This window comes from Podarcis melisellensis (genome assembly GCF_964234715.1).
Source record: "Podarcis melisellensis genome assembly, chromosome: 17".
NCBI classification, from domain to species: domain Eukaryota; kingdom Metazoa; phylum Chordata; class Lepidosauria; order Squamata; family Lacertidae; genus Podarcis; species Podarcis melisellensis.
In genome coordinates, this window is record NC_138534.1 from 15,912,517 (window position 1) to 15,934,575 (window position 22,059).

A 22,059-nucleotide genomic window follows, 5' to 3' on the forward strand; every position below is an offset into this window, starting at 1 on the left:
TTAGTGCAAAAGAAAATTCCCAAAGTGTAGACCCCACAAGCCTGAAATTCTCCCGAGCCTGCTTCATAGATCTGGCAGAGATGGGAACATTCCAAATCTCTTAACCACTGTTGTGTGTCCCCCCCCCCCCCAGCTTATCATTACTCATTTCCTTTTCAGAACTCGCCATGATAGGCCTGAACATATTGGGCACAGTGAGATGCAAAGCAGAGTTTGAATGAAACCACAATTAGGAAATAAATCAGGAATGTTTTTTCCAGAGTCCTCCATATGAAGGCTGTAATAGTTCCATATTCCCTTGTTCATTTATTAAAACACAAAAGATTTAAAAACCTATGGGTGAAATGTTTTGGAATACTTAGTATTTGAATATAAGGCATTAAAACATGTGTCATTATTAGAAATAAATTTTCTTATAGATGCTTTTTTATATAGAGAAATTATGAGTCCATATCTTCCAACTTACTAAAACCCAAGTCGAAGAAATATTTTATAAGTATCACAGAAAGGAAGCAAGCTGCCAGTGTTTTAGGGTTGTTGTTTTTTTGTTTGGTAATATGTGGAAAGTTAGCAGCATTATCTGTTTGGTGTATGGTTTCCTGTATGGATTTTTCTCCCTTTTCCCCCCACTTAAGACATCTGTTAGCATTTCATAGTCTAACAGATGTCGCAGAGCGATTCCTTTACTTACATTCTTGGGGGAAGAAAGTGCTGTTTGCTCTGTTGAAATGCCACCTCTGAACTATTGTCACCGTGCCAGCTTTGTGTAATTTTCAAATATTATTTCCCTTGCCTTGGTAAGGGCTCACAGTACCTATCTTAGAGCTCATAAACACATGTGGCTGTTAGTGAGATTTGTGGCTGGGGAAAGGCAGAAACAGAACAAGGGTTTTAAAGTCTAGCTGTGATGCTTTGTAATCTTAACAGAAACAGCATCTGATGGTTCTGGGCTAGCCTAGGTCCATCTCACCATTAAGTTGGGATTTTATCCTTTGAAGGGACAAGCCTGCTTGAAATATGGGCAATGAAAAGAAGAGTACTGCGCTGGCAGAAATCTGTCCCCACCAACAGTCTAGCTGCAGCATTTTACGCCAGCTTGATTTTCCAGGCCCAGAAGTTGCCCAACACAGAGTGCAGTGCAACTGTGGAGTCTTGAGGTCATCCGTTCAGGGAATCACTGTGGCCCGATAGGGTTGCCATAGGTCCTCTTATTCCAGGACACGTCCTCTTTTTCATGGGTAGAGTTGTCGTTAACGATCCAAAGTAGAAGGCGGCAAATGTGTCGTCGTCTTTTTTTTCTTCTTTTCTTTTTAGAATATGGCAACCCTACCATGCTATCTTTGTTGGAGGGTGGCTGTAACTGGTGTGCAAGGCATAGTTGGTATACCAGCTATAGGTAGTGGAAAGCCTCAGTGGCTAGGGTTGCCGTTGGAGCCTCCAGTGACCAAAGTAAATAAATAAATGGCTCAATCACAGAAGGAACAGGTTCATAGTTTGGGCAATCTTCTGGATCCAAACTCCTGTCTGGACACATCATTCCCAACACCCCTATATATATTAAGGGCTGGCAGCGGCTCTGAGGCGAAATGGAATAACCATGCCCAAGCTAGGCCTTGATGAATCATAGAATCTTAGAATTGTAGAGTTGGAAGGCCCCACGAGGGTCATCTAGTCCAACCCCCTGCCATGCTCGAACCCATGACCCTGAGATTAAAAGTCTCATGCTCTTCCAACTGAGCTATCATGTTTGAACTCATGAGCTCATGCTTTTAGCCCACTCTTCATCACAAGAGATCCCGGGGTGGGATGCAGTACAGTGGTACCTCGGGTTAAGTACTTAATTCGTTCCGGAGGTCCGTTCTTAACCTGAAACTGTTCTTAACCTGAAGCAACACTTTAGCTAATGGGGCCTCCTGCTGCCGCCGCGCCACCGGAGCACGATTTCTGTTCTCATCCTGAAGCAAAGTTCTTAACCCGAGGTAATATTTCTGGGTTAGCGAAGTCTGTAACCTGAAGCGTATACCCCACTGTACCCCAATTTGCAAATAACATCAACCGGTATGATACTATAAAAAAAGAGAGCAGATGAACATAGAACTGAAGAGACCTAAACTATTCCTTCCTGCTGCCTGCTATGAACAGCATCCTGCAAATGCCAGAGAATGGATAAAAAATGTTTACATGTCCATATCAACCAGAATCAAAAGAATAGTATTCTCCGCATTTGCTAAAATGCGTCTTTCTCTTTTGCTGAACTGGTTCCAGGCATACACTTAAGACACCCTCTAAAAAGTTATCTAAGTTTGGCTATCTGGACACAAGGAAGGGCTGATTGTCATGCGGTGTGAAGGACGCATTTTGTTGTTTTGGCAAGAACAGGGACAGTTTTGTCCTCACAGGCCATTAGATGAATACCAAAGCGTGTCACATGAAAAACTACTGATCTTTAACCCAGCAATCTATTTAACCAAGCCTAGAAAATGAATAGTGAATAAGGGAAGAGCAAAGGCCAGTTTACTGTCATTACAGATTATAGAATCTGTTAACAGCTGCAGCAAACTGAACTCTGGGAATTACAGGTACTGTACAGTAAGTCAATGGAGCGAACGGAATTCTTAAGAAACACATATAGCTAGAAAGACATATACTGGACTATATGTGTGCCCTATATCTTCCAGTTCATCCGAATATATTTTCCACTAGCAAACGGAAGTGCTTTTAATGCATGGCTATGTTACTGGGTGCTGCTATAAATCTGACATTTGATGCTTAGTCATTGTGGGAGATTAATAATAATAATAATAATCATCTTATTATTTGTACCCTGTCCACCTGCCTATGGGTTGCCCCCGGTCTACTGTTCGGTACTCTGGGAGTTGTTTTGTGGTATATGAAACAGGTGAGAGCTCCCCTCAAAGGTTTTCGAGTAAGATGCCACAAATATGGCATGCAACTCTGTTTCTCTATTCCATGCACTGAAGCGGGTTGGACTAGATGGCCTCTGGGGTCCCTTCCAACTCTACAATTCTATGATTCTATTCCATATGTATCAGGAAAAGCGGGTCAGGCATTAGACTGTTGCCTGGAGGTGGTGATGGACTGGATGTGGGGCCAATAAATAGGAGCAGAATGCTGGAAAGACAGAGGTGTTGTGTGTCCTGAATCCTTGAATTTGGGAGGTGGGAAAATGTCATGTCCTCAGCTGAGTTGCACTCTCCTAGAAGGAACAGATCTCTAACTTTGGGGTGAGGGGCTCCTGGATTCAGCCTTGCCAATGGAGGCAGAGGTGTCTCTGTTAGCTAGGAATGCATTTTTCCAGCTTTGGCTGGTTTGCCAGTTATGGCCCCTTTTGTACAGAGATAATGTGGTGCTGGAGGAGACTCTTGAGAGTCCCATGGACTGCAAGAAGATCAAACCTATCCGTTCTGAAGGAAATCAGCCCTGAGTGCTCACTGGAAGGACAGATCCTGAAGCTCCAATACTTTGGCCACCTCATGAGAAAAGGACTCCCTGGAAAAAACCCTGATGTTGGGAAAGATGGAGGACACAAGGAGAAGGGGACAACAGAGGACGTGATGGTTGGACAGTGTTCTTGAAGCTACCAGCATGAGTTTGACCAAACTGTGGGAGGCAGTGGAAGACAGAAGTGCCTGGCGTACTCTGGTCCATGGGGTCACGAAGAGTCGGACACGACTAAACAACTAAACAACAACAACAACAACATGGGCTTGGTACTCCCTGCTCTGGTTACTTCCAGAAGAGTTTATATAGCAATGTGCTCTATGCAATGCTGTCCTTAAAGATGAGATTGAAACTTTTAACTGCTCCAAAATGCAAGATGAGTGGCTGGGGTCAGAGGAGGTTTTTGGTGCCACCAAAACAGTGCTGTAGAATGGAGCGTGAGAGGTGGTGGTAGGGCACTGAATTTTAGTGTCACACAAGGTGCTGCCGGAACCCAAGAGTGCAAAGCCCACCGCTGCTGGGGTTTCCCTTCAGAACTCAAATAACCTCTGTTTTGAAACAGCTGCACTGGTTGGCAGTTCATTTCAGGGCCCCCATCCAAGGGCTGGTCTTGAAAGCCTTGGAGACTCTGGGGAGCAACTCTGCTAAAACTGAGAAGCCAGGGGCAGCGCAAAGGGGAAAGGGTGGCTGGGTGGGGATAACAAGAGCAAACCAGGCACCCCACTGGAGTGTCAGAAGAAAATGGGGGAAGGGGGGGGAGAGAAATCCAGCTCCGTCAGCGGCGGCTGCATTTCGTCCCCATCCCTGCTCTCTCCCTCGCCTGCCCACCTCCCTGCATGCAGGAATGGAAGTGTGGGCTCCCCAGCCCCATTCTCAGCACCATCTCACTTGTTCCCGGACAATGGGAAGGCACTGCAAAACAGGGCTGCTATGCCCAATTGCAATTTGCAGGTTCCAGATCGGATGCCATCCCCACCTGCTCCCTCTTGGGGGTCTTTTCCTCCCCCCCCCCACTCTCTGCCCATCAGTCACAGCCTCTTGTTTCTCTCTTCTTCCTGCTCTTTCTAGCCATTCCCACAATGGCCTTCAGTCAGGTACAGGGGTACCTCGGTTTATGAACAGTCCGGTTTAAGAACAATTTGGTTTACAAACAATTTGGTTTACAAACTCTGGAAGTAGTGTCCCGGTTTGCGAACTTTACCTCCGTCTAAGAACGGAATCCGAATGGTGGAAGGGCACCGGCAGCGGGAGGTCTCATTACGGGAAGTGCGCCTCAGTTTAAGAACGGTTTAAGAAAGGTACCACTGTACTGACACCTTTCTTCTGAGGAAAAAAAGCACTGGGGGTATGTAATAAAATTATTTCGATTTTTGTGCTTTGCACTTCAACAGATTTTTTTTTTTTGCCTGCTGCACAAAAAATTGTGAGCCTGCTACATTTTTGGTTTCCCATCTCTTATGTAAAGGCCCTTAAACTTTGTCTATGAGTGTTGTGAGACAAAGGCTTGGTTTAGTAATGTTCTGAATGTTAACATGCCAAATGTAAAAACACAGGGTCTCGCTGAAATATCCTTCCCCCATTAAACTGCTGCTCAGGATACTTCCCCGTGTTTAGTTAATACCAGGCATTCATTGTGATCTGCTAGATGTTAGGAAAACAAATATTGTAAGGATCAGTAACATTCTAAAATGATCAGTTATGGGAATTCATGCTTCTAGGAAAACAGCATTCTGTCTTATGCTGCTGGCTGTATTGCATGGTCTCCCCACAGTCTTGTTAGTGCATCCCAACTGAAATGAACCCCCCCAAACTAATTGGATCTCATTGAATGTACATGTACAGTACAGTTATATGCATGTAAGATACAAAAAAAAATCTGCAATTATTTTCCTGATTAATAGCTGAAGTATAGGACAAAACCTCCATATACTTTTAAATCCTTTTAAACAAATGCTCCCTTGAATTTTAAAAGTAGTTACATGTTACACATATTGACATCCAGGAACTGACAAAATGGAGACAAAAACGAACTAATATTTGAGCAGATGTAATATTTTAAATATTGTAAAAAGGATTGTATTTAAAGATATGCATCAAAGAATTGTGACAATGAATGGAAGTTTCTTGGGGGTTGGGGGGGGGGGAAGAACACCATTGTGCCACATAAGACTTTAATCCAGAGCTTTCCAAACTTTTCATGTTGGTGACACACTTTCTAGACATGCATCATTTCACGACACTGCAATTCAGTTTTAACTAGCAAACCGGAGGTTAAACTTACCCCTTATAAGAGCGTTTGCACGACACACCCGCACATCAGCCGGCACACTAATGTGTCGTGACACACAGTATGGAAAGCTCTACTGTAATCTTATCCAGAGGTCTTTTCATTGAGCATCAGCACTGTTATACAATCGAAAAATGTGGTGTTACAAACAAACAGTATGGACAGTGCTTTTATTATGCTTTACTGAATATGGTAAAACACTTAATACAAAGAGCTAGTCTTTAAGTCTTTCAGAAAGCTAAGTGGAAATCTGTTAAAGTATAACATGGCCCATAGCATTTCACTCAAAATCTTGTGACACTAAATGCATTGTCCGTGCTGTTAGTTCGTAGCATTTTGTGATTACTGGAGGTATAGTGGGGGGGGGGGACTGTTGTCTGGTGAGTTAATACACAGTTACCTAGGTTTGTTGAGACAGTCTCTTGGGGCTGGGGGGGAATTCACTCTGCTTGCACCAAGGGAAGTGGGATAATTAATTTCAAAGGGAAATATTAGCATCAGGGATTGGACTTTGAGAATATTATTTGAAAACAACCTAATGTGTCAGTTTTTGCAAGATTAAAGGCCACTCAAATGTTACAAATTCCTATACAGAAAGGATTTCCATAGATGAATCAGCAGGCAACCTATATGTGAATCATTACATGCATGTATTTTGTTGCATTTACACACACTTAGGGGACACAGGACACCCCGTCCATATGTAGTGAAATCTATCCTTGTGTGTTCTCACATCTGAACACCCACATGTGGGTTCCGTATGAAATGCTGTTTGTGTTGGAATTTGCGAACATTTGAAATATACCTAAGGCAAGGTGCCATAATGTTGTGCAGCCTGGGCTTGCACGTTTTTACTTGGAAGTAAGAGTTCTGTGGAGCTTCGTGGAGCTCCCTTCCTCAAAAGTGGGTTTGGGTGCAGTTTTTTGTGTTAGCACTGCAGGGGGTTGCAGTTACCCCTTAAGTGCTTTGTAGCCTGCGTATTGTTCTGGAAAGACATCTGGTAGGTGCTCCTTCTATTAGGAACTATTTACTGCTTTAATAGGAATGTACTTAGTGGTACGGAAGGTTGCGATGTTTTATTCCGTTGGTTTCCTCCGTATTGTATTAGCAGTCATTTCCCCACCCTCCCCTTGGCGTTTCAGTTGCATGCCATAATGTGGCCACTACATGATAGGCTTATTGGATGCCATGTTCTACAGCTGTTGAGGTTCTCCCTCCCCTCCATCTTTGTTAGGTAGAATTTTAGGCTGCTGCCCGGGAAGACCAGATTTGGATGTATTAGCTAGTCAGCCTAATAACCCTGTACAGACTGTATCGATTTTCTAGGAGAGAGTTTATGAACTAAATAAACTTGGAGTTGGTGTCTTAATAAACTGCTTCTCTCAGACTGTCACATTTAGTTACAGAGCTGCGCAGTTTGGTTGGTGCGGGGGTTTGGGGGGGGGAGAGAAGGCTAATTCTGTTACAGATTGTTCACAGCAGGGTCTCCAAATTAGCCCTTTGTTTTGTAATGCCACCTTGCTTGGGCTCGCTTTGAGCACATTTCTCAGTTTTACCCTAATGAGTTGCAACACTGATAATGTGGCTGATGATCTTTCATTGATTTCACTATCACTTGCTTGTCTGGTAATTGATCCGTTGCTGAGCCTCTAGTTAATTATATCGGCTTTGACATGGCCCAGTCCACGGGGAATTTCAAGTCTTGCAGAATAACAGTTTTAATAAAAGAGTCTATTACTGCAGGTGCTTGCTGCTGCATGCCACTTGGTTTTTGTGTGCGTGGGCTTTTTCCTCCCTCCCCCTTTCTCTCCCTGGGAGTGGAGAGGACTGCAGGACAGGAGTAGGGGGGGGGGAGAGGAAAGGGAGAGGTGGGGAGACAGCGCACAAGAGATGCAGAGAGGAGGAAACTGGCTACTGACATTCTCCTTAAGCCTCCCACAAATAACAGCCATTAGTGGGAAGGTCAGGAGCTGAGCAGGCAGCTTGACTAAGGCACTGAGTACCACTTCAGAAAGCAAGAGGCTAGCAAATTTTAGAGGGAGTTTAAGTGGGTAATAGCTGGCTCTAAAGGTACAGCCACTGTTGGCACAATTGACTCATAGGGGCTGTTTTCTCTCTCCCCCCCTTCTTCTTCTTCTTCCTCCCCTCCTCGTTCCATGCAACAAGAATATTTTTATTGACCACAGGTGGACTTAATATATTTTAAGGCAACAGTTCTTTGGGCTCTTGTTTTTGTTTCTCAGATATTGAATTTGCAGCTTTTGAGACTGGTTTTTGTGTGCGTGCGTGTGCTTAATGGTGGTGAACTGGAGGGAAGTTTAACAGAAAAGCTTTCAGGAGATGCCAGGATCTAAAGGGGAAGACACATTTGTGTCAACATAGCGTTTGCTTTCTCATCTTTCCTCATTGCACACTAATGACACACGGCTGCCACTGAAGCTTTCTTGTGATTCTTTTGTTGTTTTGTGAGAGAGTGAGGTTTATTGTTGTTCTCCAGTTAAGGGAGAGCTTGCGAGAGTGGTACATTTGTCCTCTCAATTTGTAGATTTTATTAGAAGATGAATGTTCCTTACACATTAAGTTGAGAAAAACTAGACTCTTCTTCCCCATTTCTTTTAACCTGACTTGGTGTTGGTCGTGGATGTTTTTTATGAGAGGGCATGAATTTTGTTTTACATTTTTGAAGTTGCAGTGTTTATGTAATCCATGTAGGTGTTCTTTCCCTCTCGCTCCTCCCTCCGGTTTTTCCTCATAGGAGACCAAAGTACGTAACAGTACTGGGAAAATGCAAAGTGCATTGTTCTAAATAGAGCTTGGTTTTTAAAAAGTAGTTGGTGGCAGTGGCTTTCAGTTTTTCATTGTATCTAGCCTGTGTTAACAATCTTTATGCTGGTGGCAATCCTAAAAGGAAATGGTGTGGTTTATTTTGTTTTTCTGGATAGAGTTACCTTTTTATTTCGTTCTTTTCACCCACTCCCTTTTGTGATCTGAAAGGTTATTGTATATTCCTCATCCAAGAACTTTACGTTTTTTAAAAAAAATAAATAAATCAACTTTTGATCTTTATGGAAAAGAGAGAAGACACTTCTCTTTCCCCCGACTTCTGCTCCTTGAGGCATTTTAGGCAATTAACAGGGGAAAACAAAGATGTGAGAGATGAAACATGCATGCAGTTCTTTCCTAGTTTTCTTTTTAAAAGAAGTTGGAGATCGTCTTATTTCATCCCACCCCCTTCTTTTTTGGTAAGAGCTTTTTTTAATCATTTATTTAAAAAATTGGGGGGCTGGGGCTGTTGCAAAAGTGGCCACATAAAGAACTAGCTATATTTTAAAAGCAGCCAGGCCAACTTCTGCTGTGTGGTGGTTCTGCATGCTATTGTCTAAATAAGTGAGCAATTGGTTGTCCCTCTGCTCCCTTGCCTTCCCTTCTCCTGTTAGGAGGTTTACAGTCTGCGTTTAATAGGCAAGTGTCAGCAATTACATGCTGTTCTTGACAGCATTGTTGAAGGAAAACAGGGGAAAGGGCCACAGCTTGTTCTTCTGAATTCACTCTGATCAGCATACTACTTAGAGTGTGTGTGCATGTGTGTGCGAAGGCTGCGAGGGGGCTATTGCAGTAATGTCATTTCGTGCCTGACAGTGGAACGGTGCAGTTGACTCTCTCTCTTGCTCTGCTATCCAATGACATCCAGTGGCTAAAGAGTATGAGGCTGGTGGTTGGGTTTCCTCAGTGCTGCTTGCACACCTGACAGGCAGCTGTTAAACCCAAGCAAAGGCGAGCTTGGGGAGTCACAGTGTATGCATAAATGATAGGGGTATCTGTGCAGAAGGTGCGAAAGAAGCTCTGGCCCCCCTCCCCAAAGCTCTCCCCCCCCCGCTTCCCAAATGGAAGGCACAGTGCAGCTAGCTTAACTACACTACACTCCTGCTACTGACTGCCAAGAGGCTCAAAAAAAAAATCCACCTTCACTTTTCAGTCAGAAGAGGCAGAAGTGGATGTGAGAGACAGAGACACTCAGAGAGACACAGAACGAAAGAGGGCAAGAGACTTGACTTTGAGAGACTCCTGTGCTGACAACTCCATGCAGTTCGGAACAAGGACAGCAACGGCCGAATCTGGTTTCATGGGGACATGGCAGAACACTGACACTAACCTCTTGTTCAGAATGTCCCAGCAGGTACGTTACTTTTTTTCTTTTTTCTTTACTTTTAATGTCTCACACACGTTGAAGTGAATGTCTGTCTCAGTTTGTTGCTTGCCGGGTTGTGTGTTTCATTTTGCAATTTTACTTTCCACCCCCACAACTCGTCTTGTCTGCGCTTTTGTTTTAATTTTAACACTGCACAGTTTCTGTAGTGTCATAACTAAGTAATTTGAATGTCCGTGCTTACTTCACTACATCCCCATGGGCAACTAAAAAAAAAAAAAAGGAGAAAAAGAGAGAGAGAGAACAAAAATAAGACATGCTTTAAAATAAAAGTCCTTCTCTCTCCACACCCCCTTTAAAGTTTTCTGAACAGATCATTAACTCCATGGTTAATATTTCTTGCCTTTTGTTTTCCTTTGTTTTGTTTTCCTTTCCCCCTTCCATTTTTCACTCTCTCCCCTCTCTCTTTTTAAAATAATAATAACAATAACAATAATAATAATAAATAATAATAATGAAGTATCATAGTATCCCAGCCAAAAGTCATTTCTTTCTTTCTTTCCTTTCTTCCCACTCCACGGAATATGTAAGACCTCATATCAAAACTGATACTAAACTTGGGAGAGGGGGGTGCTTAATTGAGTTCAGGTGGCAGAAAACAGCCTTATGCAGACCTAAGGGGAGAGAGAGAGAGAGAGAGAGAGAGAGAGAGAGAGAGAGAGAGAGAGTTCAGTTGTGCTGGAATTGCTGGCAGCCTCCGGAGCTGAGGGTCCTTAGATGAGACAGTTTCAGTTGCTGGTCTCTCTCCCTCCCTCTGTGCCCCCCCCAAATACTCTCACACACATACTGTTTCTGCAGAGAGCTGTGTCTTGGCGTCCTCCCCAGAGCAGTCCCTTCACCGGGGGCCGCGTTTAAGGCAGCCTGGTATGGCGGTTCTGACGGGAAAGCTAAACCGTTGCTGCAAGGCCAGTAATAACTGATAATTAATCACAGGGGCTGCTGTTGTCTCTGTATCATGTACTCGGTGATACGCACCCCTAGCCTGATGTGGCTACTCTTTCACAACTGTTTGACTCTTCTGCATGAAATTGCACACACACACGCAATTGAAGGGATGAAAAAGAAACTTTCAACTTGGAATGGACTCAAGCAGAGGGGGGATGGAGGTTTAAAACTAGAGACTTAAAAAAAAATGCATATGTTACGGCTTCTTCCAATTTTGTATTTTTGATTTTTGGAGGAGTTGCCTTTTGGGGGGGGGGAGAAAAAGATTTTCATAAGATAAGCTGAAGCGACAAAAAGTTGTGACATAAGTTGTACTGCTTTGGCGATCCCGTTTTCTTTTCAGGGTTTGTTTTTGTTGTTTTTTATGAATGAATTCCATTGACGCAAAAGCGCTGTCATTTTTAGAGTAGTTGTGGCTGAGGATATATAACTGGCTGTTGGTAATGTAAAGAAAAGATCGTTTGCTTGGTAATCATTAGGAAAGAAATACACACACACTCTCTCTCTCTCTCACACACACACACACAGGCTCACATGGAGGCAAGTTTATAGCGTACAACAGTTGTGTACAGAAAAGATTTTAAAACAGCGTGTCTCTCTCTATAGGCTGCCTGCATTCAAATAAGGTATATTTAGATCTATCCTGTAGAGGGACCCTTATTACAACTGATAACAGCTTACTATTCAGAAATATAATCAACACAAGCCAAATGAGGAACTCCTTATATGCTCTTCCTTATTCTTAATCAGTGAAAAAGACCTAGAGCCCAGTTTGAAAAAATAGCATTTCAGATCTTCTGTTCTGGACACCAATATATACTTTGATTGTTATAGTGGACTGCCTCTGCATGTGACATTTCCTGCATTTAGGTGTTTTTGAATTCATTTTAAAGCAAGGAAATTGACATCCATCCTAAACTTAACCTGTCGTTCTATTTTCAGTACCTTCATATGTATTCAGGTATAGCAGCTTGGGATGAAAGCCGCCTTCCTTCTTTGGCAATAAAAGAGTTAATTCAACTAGTGCCAGATAATGATCAATAGATAGATAGATCACTGTTGAACCACATACATCGTGTTAGATTGCATTTGAGTGTTTGACTCCCCACCCCACCCCCGCCCCGAGTTAGACATTTATTCGTTTTGGGGAGTACTGGAAAAAGTGCTTGATGTTAGGATGTGCAGGGATGTAGAAATTTAAGAGGAGGACTTCACGTTCCAGAGGACTGGGCAAAAAATTGTTGGTGGGCAAAAGTAAGCCCATCCACAACTCAGCTGTTACTTCTCTATTGTTGTTAATTGTGCTAATGCATGAGGATCTTAAAATGGTTGGTTATCTCCCCCCCCAAAAAAAATATTACTGGACACATATGGCCATGTTTATTTTTCTGAGACTGTGTTGGGAAAAGAATAATCATCTCATACATGGCTAAATGTTTGGCAGATGCAGGCACAGTAGTTTTGTAAAGGTGGTAATGATGAACATATTTATTTTGAAAGTGTGCACTATTTTCTCCATGTCCTTGGTGGTTAGAATGCTGCTGTCTGCTTAAAACATTCCACCCAGAGTTTTGTATTTCTACCCCCCCCACACACTTCATTTCTTTTTCTTTTAAGAGGGTAAGTTAATTCCACTTGCAAAGTATAACAGCTTTAACTTTTTATTGACTTGCTAAATCTCTTAGATAGGTTTACTTATGCAGTCTGCACATGACAGCGGTTTACTAGGGCACCTAAAAATACGCCTGATAGCTACCAGTGTTAAGATTTCCCCTCCCTTGAAAGCATTATGCATGGGTCTATTAACACACGCACACACTCTTATCTATTTCTTACAGTTATGGTTTTAGGACTTTTGCAAACTATTTTGTGTATATTATTATTATTATTTTAATATCTATACATTTGAAGGTAACTTTTGTTTCTTGTTCAAAAGTAGAAACAGTTGGTACAGAAGATGCTTATATTGCAAGCAAAAGTTTGGCATCATTTAAAGAAATGATTAGTGAGACATTTGGGTTTGTCGGAATATTTCATTCTACATGTAAAAAAATGGTTATTATTGCTATGCAATCAAATACTTGCTTAGGTTAGAATTAAATGGTACTTTTAACTTCAGGTGGATTTGTGATACAATGACGGAAAGCCAATACCTGTACAGAGGGTACGTAGTTTAAAACCTTAGTTTATGCTATGCTGAGCCTTTTCTGAGGATGCAGTGGTGAAAAAATAATTGTTATAAATGCCACAGGTAATCAAAGCAAGTTTTTATGTGCCATCAAATCATATTTGCATCTCCATTTACTTGTTGTGAGTTTTGATTCAATGTTTGCATGTTTTGAAAAAGCCCTTTGTTATGAGACAATTATGCATGGTACCCAAAGGAGCGTTCAGTTTTAGAGGAGAGTAGCAAATTATATCCCCAGTTACCTTTTCTGAAAAGTCTAAAATATGGCTGCTTAACCATTTATCGGTTCTAGTTTTGTACCTCTAAAGACACACATACACACCCCGTTTATGAATCCTTTGAAAGGAACCATTCCTGATACGTATACATAAATAATTGCTGATAACTTCAAAGAAGGTAAATCTCAACTTTTTAAAGAGAGTTCTTCTTTGGGTCACTTTGATCAGTGACAGGTCGAGAATGACCAGAAACCTTTGGCTTCTTTCTCTTACTAATCTGGCAAGAGAAACCACGGTCGAGTTCAGAGAGTGTGCGTACATTCACAGACAGAAATGCTTGACCCCCTTTCCAGTTTGCAAGAGGCTGTGTAAAGCCAGAAAAGGCCTGCTTTGATTGATAAAATAAAAATAGAAGGCTTTTCTGAATTTTCTGCTTTTGTAGATGTTTTGTGCCATTGTCAGAATAAGAAATGTCACTCTCTTCCTTCCAGTTTACCTTAAGGGCTGTGATGCTCTAAAATACTTTTAAGCAATGAGTCCATAAGAGCAAAAGAAGCAGTAACGCACAGTGACACAAAATGCCAGAGATGAGCGAAAGCATGCCTTATATTTCCTGTTTCATGTGCAAAGGAAATCTCCCTCTCTTGAAGGTATCTCCCTCTCTTCAACCAGTTAAAGAGCAATATTAGGATTACGCATGCATCTGCAAACCATTATACAGTAATTTAACATTCACCCAGTGATGTAACAAAATTAACAACATAATTTCATTTTATAACTGTATCTTATTAAAGGACAACTGTCTGACATTCTCATACACTTGCCTTATTTAACTTCCTGCAAATATTATTAGTAGTGACAATTTTTCTATTGTGCATTTGATTCTCTCATTAGCACGATGTCATAGTTATCACTAGAGAAATCATTTCCTAGATAGGTGAGGGGAAAGCCAAGGCAAACTAAAAATCAGATCAATGTACTTGCTTTAATAGGGATACATCTGTCCATCAGAGGGGATATTGTGTGTGTGTGTTTGTGTGTGTGTGTGTGTGTGTTGGGGAAAGGTTTATAAAAGCTTCTTTATTTGGCTCGGATAAAATGCTACCTATTCTAAGATTTAAAATACGTGAACTACCACGTATAAAGTGTTGTAGAAATGGCTTGATTAAAAATCAAGCACAAAGCATAGCATTTAAATTGTGCTCGTGTGCTGCTGTTTGATTGCTCATGAGTGAGAAAGATGCACATGCCCTTTATTGAATAGGTACTTAAAATCAGAAATGTGGGTACGTCCTACTATGGATCACACACGTTGAATGAAGAAAAGTGGTTTAAGATTTCTTTACACCATAAAAGCATTTCCTCCCCTTTTGTTTCCTCTAAAGAGCACCTAAATTTTATTTGTTTAATTGCAATACATTGCTATAAATGACAGCATGTGATACGTCCCATACACAGGTTTACTGTCAAAAGCCGTCTGGCAAACTGCATCTTAGCAGGAGAAGCTCCTAGCAAAAGATGTGAGTGGTGTCTTTTTATTTTTGCATCCTCAGCAGTTGCACGATTTGGTATTTAGTTTTCCCTTCCACGATGTTGCAAGTCGATTTGCCATGCTTGTTCCTTTTGCTCAAAGGTATCTGTAACAACACGAACTGCTGTTTGATTGTAAAATATAAATGCCACACGGGGTGTGTGTGTGTGTGTGTGTGTGTGTGTGTGTGTGTGTATATATATATATATATATATATATATATATATATATATTGGGGGTGGGGATGCACGCTGAATTTAGAAGTTAGTTCATGATAAGTTATAGAAAAAGTTTTTTATAGACTTGGCATTGGAACAGCATCTGATTCCATTTCAGCTATTACCTGGGCATATCAATATGCTTTGCAGCATGCATGTGGCTAAACTAGTTTATTTACAGAACATGCCTCCCCTTCAAATTAATATAGGAATGAAAATACCCCCAAATGTCCCTTGTTTTAAAGAACCCAGGTGAAATTTCATATCTCCAGAATTGTAATTTTTCTGTGCTTTCAGCTGTAGTTCTGTGTGTATGAGCTGGAGAGACCCCTATTCTCATATATCACTTGCATTCAAGTCCCTGTGCTTTCATTAGTGCTTACTTGTTAGAAATGTGCTCAAGAAGTGGCACATCTTCTACTACTAGACGTTTTTAGATGTGGTGTATCGTTACATTTTTCATTTTAGCCTCTTACATTCATGCACGTAGGTTGTGAATCTATAAAATACAGCATGTGTACTCTCATAGCTCTTTGAATGTGGTGTGTGTATATCAGACACTACGGTCCTAATACTTTGTTTCAGAGTAAATCCTGCTGATTTCATTTAGGTTTATCTGCAAGGAATGGGTTAGAAGAAAGTTTGTCTAATACATACAGGTGTGTATGTGTTTTGTTTCATTGTGAGTATGACGCCATAGTTTTCTGTTGGTGTTGTCTGGAAGGGCTTTTTTCTGTGTTATATGTTGGATGGAATGTTAATATTTTATATTATTATTATTTCTTTTCTGTGGTATAATGTATGTCTATGCTTTCCAATGTAAGTCACTCGGAGACCTTATAGGTTGCTAGCAACTAACAACTAATAAATAATAATAATAATAATAATAATCCTATATTCTATTTTTTAAAAAGATATAACCGTGCACACACACACACACATTTTTAAGTAATGTAGTTTGGACTGGTTTCTGTGAAATACAGGGTTGAGAGGGTGTGTGTGTGTGTGTGTGTGTGTGTGTGTGAGAGAGAGAGAGAGAGAGAGAGAGAGAGAGAGAGAGAGAGAAGGTGAACAGGAGAACATTGTTTTACACACGTGAAACTCAAACATAATTATTTTCTAGAATCAGAGTCTGTAATATTTTCCCTCTAACTTCAGACCCACTTTTCACGTAGGAAACGTGTGAAGTTACACGGAAACCTACTTTGTTGATCTAGAAGTTATTATGCTGAATGGTGAATAAGGAAATCAGCATGGTGTTGTAAATGCAAACTCCAGCTGATAAGCTTAAAATGGTTAATTTTCTGTGCCTCATTCAGATTAACACAGCATATGCTGATTATATATATATATATATATATATATATATATATATATATATATGGGAGCAGCTTGCCTTGACTCTTAACCTTAGTTAATTAGATGCTGAGCAAAGCATCTGAGATGTTGGGGCAAAAGTGAGTTGGTCACAGCAGAGACAAGATTGCAGCAGGGATAGCAGTGATAGTGAAAGAATTCACATGCACCAGGTCATTGTGACACTGTAAGCAATTACAAAGGAACAGTCTGTTAACTGATACAGAGCTGGCGTCATAAATTAGAAACAAAACACACGCAAAAAAAAAAAAAAGCTTCATTGAATTGTCTCCCATTCACCACTAATATTCAGTGTATGTGACGAGACTTTCTTCATCTCTCTAATTTTCATTCTTGTGGTCCAGTAGACCTTCCTTCACAGCTTAGAGATTTTCAGAACTCTGGGCTTCAAATGTGCTCAGGAGTTTTGTTAGTTTTTCATGGCAGAGAAGGAAGGGGGAGGTGTGGATAGGAAAATAGAGACTCAGAACTGAGCCCCCTCTTTACATTTTTGGATTTTAGTGCCAAAGCAATAACCTGAAATTCACAAGCTCATTATTGTAAAAGGTTTAATTTTCACTAGCCATTTTGCAAGTCCTTGGAGTTAAGAGTATGTACAGGAAAGAATCACACCAAATATTATTTTAGGTTTTCCCCTTTCTTTCTACTGAAACTCCTCAATAGAAAGTCAGCTGCTAATTCATCACATTTTCCCAGGTCTTTCAGAATGACAGATCTTGTTCTAGGCATAGAAAATATTAAATGTTAATACAGTAGAAACTTAAAATGATTCTGAAGGGGAGTATCTCAAAAGAAGACTTTAACTAATGGGGAATAATGTGTTTCTTTCTAGCTTAGCATAGATCACATTGGAAAGCTCCTCTACTTTCTGCTACCACTGGTGGTGTCAGTTATGGGCCATCTATTATTGCTTTTATAGGATACCACATTTATGAATGGGGATTACCATACAGTTTATCGGATCCTATATTCTACCATACGACCAACATGCATTGAAGAGAAACAGCCACAATGTTAAAATAAGCACTGTGCTTCTAGGGGAAGAAATAAATGGCTGATAAAACACATACAGTTGTTTTAATTGAAAAACATAAAATGCAACATCACGAGAAGGTAAATTTACTACACTGCTTCTTACCTGCATAAAAGCACTGCCACAAATAACCTCATTGCTTACGTGAGGTCTGTCTGTCTATCTAACATCTATCTAATCTATCTATCATCTATCTATCTATCTATCTATCTATATCTATCTATCTATCTATCTATCATCTCTATCTATCTCTTTGTGTCTACGTCTGTGTATTGCAGAATTTGTGTGGATGTTTATTGTCGGTGTTTTTGTTTGTTTGTTTCATATTATCTGCCCATGATTGGTGCTCCAGGATTAACTAAGAAGCAGCTAATTTGATGTATAAATTTTTAATATGCATAAATCAATATATCACTACAACTTATATCACACATCGTGGTGTGGTTTTGTGTGTGCCCCATTGGAATTGGTGAACGGTGGTTAATTTGGGGTCTGTCGTGGGGGGCTGTCTAAAGTGAGAGGGAATGCTATCAGAGAAGTTCATTTCCTTCATTTGCTTTGATTACGCCTGTGTTTAAACTATTTTAAAACAGCTTTTGGGGAAAATAAAGCAAAGTGGCTTTTGTAAGCTGAATAAGAGTGACTTGTGTCACAATGATTCTCCCCTTCCCTAGTTTTCATATGTTTGTTTGCTAAACCTGAACCTCTTTAAATTTATTTCCGTGGGAGATATTTCCATGACATGCCAATCCAGCAGAATGTTGCTCACCTTTAGTGTGCATTGCTGCCTCACTGAATTCAATGGGGCTTCCTTCTGGGTTAAACCATGCACAGAATCAGGCTGAAATTCTTCCAAAATCCAGTAGAAATTAAGCATACTTGCAGCTTTCCCTTCCACATAGCACTTTGTGCTGTAAGTGAGCATTGTTAGTGCTGCATAGTGGTGAAGGTAAATAAAATGTGGATTCTACACAGTATAGGTTTAAAGAGAGCTGAAAAGCCTCTCTCTTTTTTCTTTTTTTTTTTGGGGGGGGGCAATGAATATTTAAACACTGATAATAACGGAATGATCTATGCTACAATTCAATCCTAAACTGAAGGCCCATATTATTAGATCCGCACTTCTGAAGCCCACCCCATAAAGTTGTGTTAACTGATCTTTTAATCTTTCTTATAAATTCTTAGACCCATTATCTATCCTTAATTAAGTATTCTATGTATATGTTTAAATCTACGTTTGGTTCTAGCTCCCATTTATTTAATAATTATTCGCCTGGGTTCATACTGTTATACTATTTATGTATATGTTTTGTTTATGCTGGTCTATGACCGTAATAAAGTACTTGACTTGACAACGGAAACTCTAACTTGGAATATCTATTTTGAGAAAATAGGACCTGTGACCAGGAGTTGATTTTTTTTAAAATAAAAAAGTAGATAGTCTCATGCACCATGCACATGGTGTACAGAACATGAGGTTAAGCCCTGCAGGAAGCAAATAAAACCATCCTCTGTCCATAAGATCACCAAGTCTCTCCCCCCCCCCCCCATTATTGTGCTTTGTTTTAATATTTCACAATTGGAGGCTTAAATCTATACATTCCTTCAGAAAAAGAACTGAAGCAGTGAAAACATTCTAGTGCAACCTGATGAACCCAGTGGATTGCATGCACCTTAATTTTATTGTATTACAGATCGCAATCGGTTTGTGGTTTCATTTATTGAGGCCATAACTTGTTCCTGATTCTTAGCGCTCCACTCCAAATTTTGAGATGTTTACAGTTATAACATAGGAATTCGTTGGCACTCCTAAAACCAGAATAGCATAGGCAGCTCGCTTACCAAATCAGGAAAAAAATAAGGTATCATATGTTTCCTGATTACCTGAACCCAGGCAAATCCCATTTATGATTCCGTTTCATAGTATCAGGTAAATGTCAAGAGATTTAAAGGAGTACAGTAGTGGATGAAATGGCAATTTGGGTGTCAGCCACTGAAAATCTACCTTTTGCCTTGTATTATTTGCACAGTGCCCACATTTAGGCGTTGACATGCTGTAAGTTGGGCGTTTTGCTTTGTGAATATGCCTGTATGGGAAGGCATGATAAAAATGTGTGACCAGATGCCATGGCTTATCGTGGTGGAGTGCTGAAAGGCTGATCAATCCAATCTTTATGGCACGTAGGGAGGAACAGGGAAATAATGTGCAATTAAGTGTTTCCCAAATATTGCTCTTTTCTTTCTGGTTTGTTCTGACCACTAAGAATTCCAGCCAGAATGCTAGGCTCCCTGTATTCCAAGGATAATAAAATGAAGCACAAATTTAAAATAACAACGCTTCCATAGAAAAGACATATAAAACGCGAATTCCATTTTCCATGCAAATAATAGCTAACACGGCACATGTTTAAGTGAACGTTGTTTATTGTAGTGCGGTCTCTTTTTGAATCTAAAATTGAATTTGAATGCCCTAATGCTAACAAATGAAATATTTTGCCATAATAAGCTTGAAGAGGAGTATGAAGTAGGGGAAATTTTTGAGGTCTTGGAGTTGGACGGGGTTGTTTTACATTGATTTGATACTGGGCATGTTGAATTCCATATTGATTGATTTAAATGCAAGAGTTAAACACGTGGTTAACACTCTCCTATTAAAATCCACGAGTCTTCCAGCCTAATTTCATGCATATTTTCTCAGAAGTGTTTTGTGGGAGTTCCATCCTTTTAAGTTTGCTTGGGTCTGAAGCTCTGAAGAAGATTTTCCTTTCTGTTAGATTGGATCATGATCTTAGCTTGTCCTTTGTGGTGTTTTTTTGTTTTTGTTTTACAAAGAAAACACAAGTTTGTTAACTTTGTTAAGGTAGCATTAAGTGGCTATTTGTGCCCAAGACAATTGATCTAAGACCTATATTTTCCAAGAACATCTGAACTAGCTATCTGGAGAAGAGGGAAATATCTCACACTAATGAAGACTACATGTGGAAAAAATAATAATTATTTCCAGCTGGCTTTACGCAATAACACAACTAATATAAATTGAGAAGCTTAATTAGCATGGATTTAATTATATTATTTTTTGCATTCAGAGCGAGCATTATAATTCTGTTTTTGAAATGTGCATCTAAATATTTGTCAGTGCACGAAGGTGGTTGATTTTGTAACAATCAGGCATGGATACAGGGAAAAAAAACACCACCCTGTTGATCTGTCTATCCTGCCTGAATACCCTACAGCACTTGACATTGCCAGCATGCCTCCTGCATCTGGTGGCATATGACTGTCATTTTGCAGGCAGAGATTTTGCACAATGGAGACATTCATGAAAGCATTCCTCATCTGGGACTTTTGCAAACCCTCATTTTATTGACCCTGTCAGGATTTAAACTGGTACGCTGTCAGGTTATGTGTTGCTTTATCTATATTATATTAACCCCCTTAAAAATAAATAAATTAGAAATCACCAAGAGGGTGTGGGTTTTTTTGCGGGGTGGGGTGGGGAGGAACACAGAAAATGAAATACCTTCATCAGTCATGTTCAGCATTTTACACCCAGGGAGATTTCCATTGCAGTTTCTGCATGAGGAATGAACCTCTCATTGCATTTTCTTCTATTGAGATACATGAACCAAAACACTATTGAATCACACATATTTGTAACAAGGAGAAACAGGAGCTAGGGGTGTGATCCTGATTCTGTTGTAATAAAGGACAAAAGCTCAGGTTTTGTTTCAGTATATTTCAGATGGTGCTCATAGATTTTGGGTGCAACTCAGCCAATTGCTGTGTGAAATTTATTTCGACGATTTTTTTTTTGTACATAGTACAAGTGACAGAGATGCTCTGAGTCAATGTCTCTTTGCTCCCTGTTCCCTGAAACATCGAGGTATAGAGGTGATGTGATGTCAGCGTACCACCATAACTGCCATGTGTGTGAGACAGGGCCAATGCACACACAATGTGAGGCCTGATCCGGGGTCCTGTTCACCCAGCAGCTACAAGGGCAAAAGTAAAAGAGCCGCAGAATGGCAGACGCTGTGTATCCCTAGTTGTGTACAGGTGAGCTCCTAGGCACAGGCTTAAGCCTTTCCTGTTTAAATTCCCCACATCCCTTTAGCTTGGTTTCCATTTATGTGTTAAGCCTGAAATCATTCACAGTTGGGCAGTAAGCCCCATTGAGACCAGTAGCACTTACATCCAAATTGTGGCGGTGGGTGGGTTGGAATTTGCAGTCACTGTTCAAAGTACTAATTGTACGAGGTGAGATTCTGTTCACCTGCAGCGATGCTTAAAAATCGTGTGCAAAACATGTGCCTGATTTACACCCATTTTACTCTAATTTTGTCACAAGCTACATTGTGCTCTTCTTGCTGAAGATCTGCTCCGTGCTATTTTTAATTGAGTTTTTGGTGGGTATTTTAAGCCCATGCTCATATCGTGCAACAAAACTCCAGACATCAGCACCGAGAGCTGTTTATTGGTAAAAGGAGTTCTCCAGGCTCTCGGCTTCATACAAGTAGAGATCTCTGCAAACATATCACCCTTTTTGTTATGGATACTTGTATGTTCTTAAAAAACCCATCTTACCTACCAGCT

At 40.5% G+C, this 22,059-nt stretch overlaps 1 protein-coding gene across 11 annotated transcripts in view; it reads left to right on the forward strand.

The window, feature by feature from the left end:
• Positions 1-22,059, forward strand: part of BNC2 (basonuclin zinc finger protein 2) — a 411,384-nt gene that overhangs the window by 110,842 nt on the left and 278,483 nt on the right. For 4 of the 11 annotated variants that reach the window (XR_014163924.1, XM_081893855.1, XM_081893847.1 and 1 more), the window contains exons 1-2: positions 7,966-8,991; positions 9,726-9,926. The exons of 1 other annotated variant lie outside the window; for it this stretch is intronic. Coding sequence is in view for 9 of the 10 variants with exons in the window: in XM_081893855.1 (XP_081749981.1) it covers positions 8,815-8,991; positions 9,726-9,926 (378 nt within the window). In the remaining variant the exon portion in view is untranslated. Of the gene's footprint in view, positions 1-7,965; positions 8,992-9,725; positions 9,927-22,059 lie in introns of those variants that run through there. 6 more of the 11 variants (XM_081893849.1, XM_081893848.1, XM_081893852.1 and 3 more) reach the window with 3 other exon arrangements.